Raw genomic sequence first — 4,791 nt, 5'->3', positions numbered from 1 at the left:
GTTGGCCCACTAGCATTATTCTTCTCTGCCTGGCTATGCGTGTGATGGGACTGACATGGCAGGATGCTGTTCTATTTTTTTTTTTTTTTAAATAGTTAAACTTGCTATTAAGTTTCGGATAATACTATTCCAGGGTAGTAAATTCCATTTGAGAAAACCAGTATCATTCTGATAATAACATTCTTGAAGTGTCCAAGGAAGTGTTTACATCAGGTTCTAAGGGGGCAACTCCCATAATTCTCTTATGAGTAAAAGCACAAGAATGTGGCAACTCCATAATGCATCTTGGAGGGTTAGGGAAGAGAAATCCTAAATATAATCTTATTTCAAAAAGCAAGAGTCTTAAAAATTGGGGTTTCCTTCCTTATGGCCAACAAAGTATTTTCCCCTCTATTTACCTAAGGCTGCCACCTGGTCTGCCCTCTCTGGCTTATGGCTCATGCATTTTCAAGGGAACAGTACAAGTTGTTCAGCCACAACATGTTTCTGTGACACAAATTACAGCAAGTAATGTAATCAGACCATGGAAAGAACTTAAAGCATGTTCCTCCAAGGGGAGCCCAATAACTTAGAAAAGCAAAAAGCCTTTAGGTGGGCTGTTGCACTGGCAGCTAAGACCCTTTGAGGACTATTTAGAAGGAAAAAGAGCACCTGCATCCAGGGCGTGTCCATAAATAAGGACAATTAAGATACAGTGAAGATACTTAGAATGTGCAGCCAGGACTAAGTGTTTATAATGAGAAGTTGACCTTCCTTCTCAGAGTTCCCTAAATGTAAGTGAAGTTGTGGTAAGGGAGGGGGTGGATTTTAAAATCATCTAGATTTTTCTAGGCAAACATTTCCTTTGACTTCACTTGTCATGTTATGAAAAAGATAATCTTCAGTAACTTCTGCTTATGTTTACCAAACTTGTCTTGCCTTCCCCAAAAACTGTATAATTAAAGGAAGCATGTAGCCTAAGCACTGGTGGGACTGCTTATGGGAACAGTTCTAGGGATTTAAAACAAGTTTTGATGGCAATCTGATGGTTTATAAGCTATTAACAAACAAGTAGAGGAAGAAAATAGAAACAACTTTTCTTAGCTGAAATTACAAATGTAAAGCAGGGAATTCTTATCTAAAAATATGTAATAAACCTCACTCAATATTGTGAGGAGTCACAATTTTTAAATGCTATTTTGATATGAAAGTCTGTTATTTCAAAGCTCTTAAATTTGGACACAGAACAGTAGTTATCTCAACCTGACAGAACTCCTTCAAAAAATAAAATGCACCACTGACATTTTACTTTGTATATATTTAAGGTTTCTCAAAAACATATGTACATAAATGTAAATGTAAGTATACCAGGAAGGAAGTAGGTTTAGAAGATATAAATATGTGGCGGTGGGGTGGAGAACATGATTCTGTCCTAGAAAGGGAACTGTACTTGATCAGGTACCAGCTACTACTTCATCAAAATATACCTCGACTGCAAACTGTGGACGGTAAATTTTCCATGTTTTTTGTTTATGGGGATTATCCAATTCGCTTCTTGGAAGATAAAGCCTAGAAAAGAAGAAACCTCGTTTCAATCGATGACCATGGCCCCTGTCTTGGCTCCTAGGAAGCCTGCTGAGAACCCACTCCTCCCTTCCATAGCGAACAAAATCTTAATCATCAGTAACAACTTGTCCCTGATTCTTCTCATATTGCCTTCTATGGCAGTAGTGACATTTGACTTTTCACATGGCAATTTATTAATTAGACTAGATGTGAATTAAAATCAAGCAGTAAAATAGTGTCTCTTACATGAGGATAGGGGCATTTTTGACTTATTAACCTCTGTGGAACAAATAAAACTGTTCTCCCTAGTAGTAGGGAAAATTAGAAACCTGTGAAAGTGAGGAGAAAAGTGATCCTAATGGGCTGCCTCTCCAATATGATTGTGGGGTTATAAAGGAAAAAACTGTACCCCTTACCAAGAACTACTCTGGAGGAGCAGCACCAGATGAAGTTCTACCTGAGGGACTTCATCCATGTTATGAGTAAAAGTTTATATACACCCCGGGAAAAATTGTTAAAAATTTTCCATCAAAGCCAAAGTTTCTCTACCCATGAAATATGTGTATTGTAAGTATGTAGACCAGATGTTCCATTTATTATTGCCTTACTGAATATGAGGTATGGTGAGATGTTCAGATTTGAAGAAAAGACTAGGGTTGTATATAATGAGAACTATTAATTCATGCCACATACAATCACAACTACTTCAAAACTCATTTCTTTGGATATTTTTCCTTTTTTGTATTGGATGATACATGAGATGTATTGGGGTGATACCAATACATCTCAAATTCTCAGTGCCAAAGAATACTCCTTAAAGTACTAGAATTCTAGAGACCCTCTAGACTCAGGAATGAGTTTCCAGATAGGGAAGAAGTTTCCTTGGAATAGTAGTTATTACTTTTTAAAAAATGGTTTCCCAATTTAGCCACTAGAAAATCATTTTTAACTGGGATACTAGGATTCTCTTGAAGCTGTCTTCATTGATGCTTATTGTGTCATAAATTTCTGCCACTCTAGATCTACATACCACCTTTAAACTAGCTGAAGCCTTCCTTGAGGATGCCTGACTTTTTGGCATAGAATTTGGTGGATGGTCAGTAAATTAACATACAGAGAACCTGCTGTAGTCAGAGTGACTGAGCAGACTCATATTAAACTTGCATGGGAGGGATTTATTACCATACTCAAGATCTGATTAGATTATGTTTTAACTTATGCGACAGTCCATGGCATGGGCCTTGAGGATCATGCAACAGTGGTTCTTAAGAATAGCCCATGTTTTACATGACCAGATTCAGAGGAAAAAGACAATGAAGAATGGGGGACTTGAGGATTTCTTGGTTTCTGTAAATTGAGCATAGGATTGCCATTATGCCTTACACAGACCTTGGAGATTAAGGGGTTTCTACTGGATTGTATCAGAGCCATACCTGTTATTTTGTATAAAAGATGTGTGGAACCAAAAGAAAAATGGGCAGTTGTCATAGTATTTAGGAAGATCCTAAAATTAAAAAAAAAATTTTTTTAGTATCATTTCTACTATGAAAAATAACAAAGGGGTTAAAATTCTGTATTTGTCGATCAACTAGAGCCATTAAATGTGTAGCATTTAATAGTCTGTAATCTTTCATGACACAGCAGAGGAGGCTTTAAGAAATGCCTGGTTCTTTCTCTTGCTCTTTCTATCAAAATTTAAGGAAATAGTCAGTAGTCTCCTAGTTTACAGTGTCGACCAGAGACTGATGCCCATTTATGCTCAAAGAGATCGTCCACTTCCACAAGGAACAGCTACATTGATAACTGTCAGTATTTAAATAAGAATACCTACATATTCTGAAAGTGTTTTCATTTCATGGCCCCTAAAAATCACAAAATTAGCAACACTGCCTGGACCAGTACTTCTTGTACTGGTGCTGCTGCTTAGAGACCACTGATTGAGAGAGTTCAGACTGGCTTCAGTAATCAAAGGATGGCCATCCGGTATGACATAACATTTCACTATGGAACAGATGCTCTCACCATGGAGCAAGCAGGTGGTGAAGGAGGGCAAGGGATACAAACTTTAAATTGATCAACCTCGTTAATTGTAGGCAGTTCTGCTTGATGATTTTAATAGAAAAACAACCACTAAGGCCTAGAAATTTGTTATATACAGAATAACACTTGTATACTTTGTGACTGCTCAGGGGAAATTACTCATGTTATTCAGAGTAAGGACAATGGCAAACATTCTTTTCGTAAGTTAAATATTGGATTAAAATACTATTATCAACTCAAAGGAAAGTCAAATCTCCCTCATTTTAAAGTCTTTATAAATTATGGGAGCAGGGACGCCTGGGTGGCTCAGCGGTTGGGCATCTGCCTTTGGCTCAGGGCATGATCCTGGGGTCCTGGGATCAAGTTCCGCATTGGGCTTCTTGCATGGAGCCTGCTTCTCTGCCTGTGCCTCTGCCTCTCTTTCTGTGTCTTTCATGAATAAATAAAATCTTTAAAAAAAAATTGTGGGGAGCATGTGTTTTAAAGATACAAAACAAAAATGTGATCACTGCTATGCAGTAGATATGCCTTGGTTTTTTTCTTATTTGAAAATATGATGTAAGTTGTATAGAACTTAGAAAAAACTAAACCAAAAACTCTTTACCTGTGTTCTTTTTATAAACTGTTACAGACCTGACCTGTTTTTCTCCCCCTCCCTGGCCAGGGGTTGATATTTCCTATCATATTCCTTGCTGAGAATTGTAGCAAAGGAAATCCTAAATCAGAATCATTCAAAAGTCCAGATGAGAATACTGGCATAGGTTCTTTCTTGATTACTCACCGAAGAAGAGAAAAATTGCACTTTGACATCGTCATACAGAGGTGGGCAGTTGGATAGCTGAATTATTACACTGTCTGTTTCAACATCATGAAATATCTGTGAATAATCACATGGAATTCAGAACTATAACCCTACCCAGTAGAAGAATAACAGTGAAGTTCAGTCTGCTTATCAAGGCTTCTGGATTTACCAAGTATGCTTGGTCTTCAAGCCCAGTCACTACCCATATAAATAAATGTGAATCATTTCTGTAAAGTTGCAATACTGTTTACACTTTTAAAAGGCCAATATTCTTGGAGGTTATGGTAATGCACTGTTGAAAAGTGAAGTATTTGGTTTTCTATTAGAGTTTTAGTAAACATTACTGTTGAATGTGTGTCATTTGATTTTCATATGCTGGGACACAGAGCTCAGTTTTAAAGCTG

The 4,791-nt window shown here is 37.3% G+C and overlaps 1 protein-coding gene across 16 annotated transcripts in view; it reads right to left on the bottom strand.

The window, feature by feature from the left end:
• Window positions 1-4,791, bottom strand: part of LOC112669357 (phosphatidylinositol 3,4,5-trisphosphate 3-phosphatase TPTE2-like) — a 176,411-nt gene that overhangs the window by 4,212 nt on the left and 167,408 nt on the right. For all 16 annotated transcript variants that reach the window (XM_025462377.3, XM_025462378.3, XM_049100918.1 and 13 more), the window contains 3 exons: window positions 4,367-4,462; window positions 2,979-3,049; window positions 1,467-1,548 (listed from right to left, as the gene is read on the bottom strand). In XM_025462377.3, the coding sequence (XP_025318162.1) occupies window positions 1,467-1,548; window positions 2,979-3,049; window positions 4,367-4,462 (249 nt within the window). The remainder of the gene's footprint in view (window positions 1-1,466; window positions 1,549-2,978; window positions 3,050-4,366; window positions 4,463-4,791) is intronic.

The sequence above is a fragment of the Canis lupus genome, chromosome 25, assembly GCF_003254725.2.
Source record: "Canis lupus dingo isolate Sandy chromosome 25, ASM325472v2, whole genome shotgun sequence".
Lineage (NCBI taxonomy): Eukaryota > Metazoa > Chordata > Mammalia > Carnivora > Canidae > Canis > Canis lupus.
This window is presented reverse-complemented; position numbering and strand designations above follow the sequence as displayed.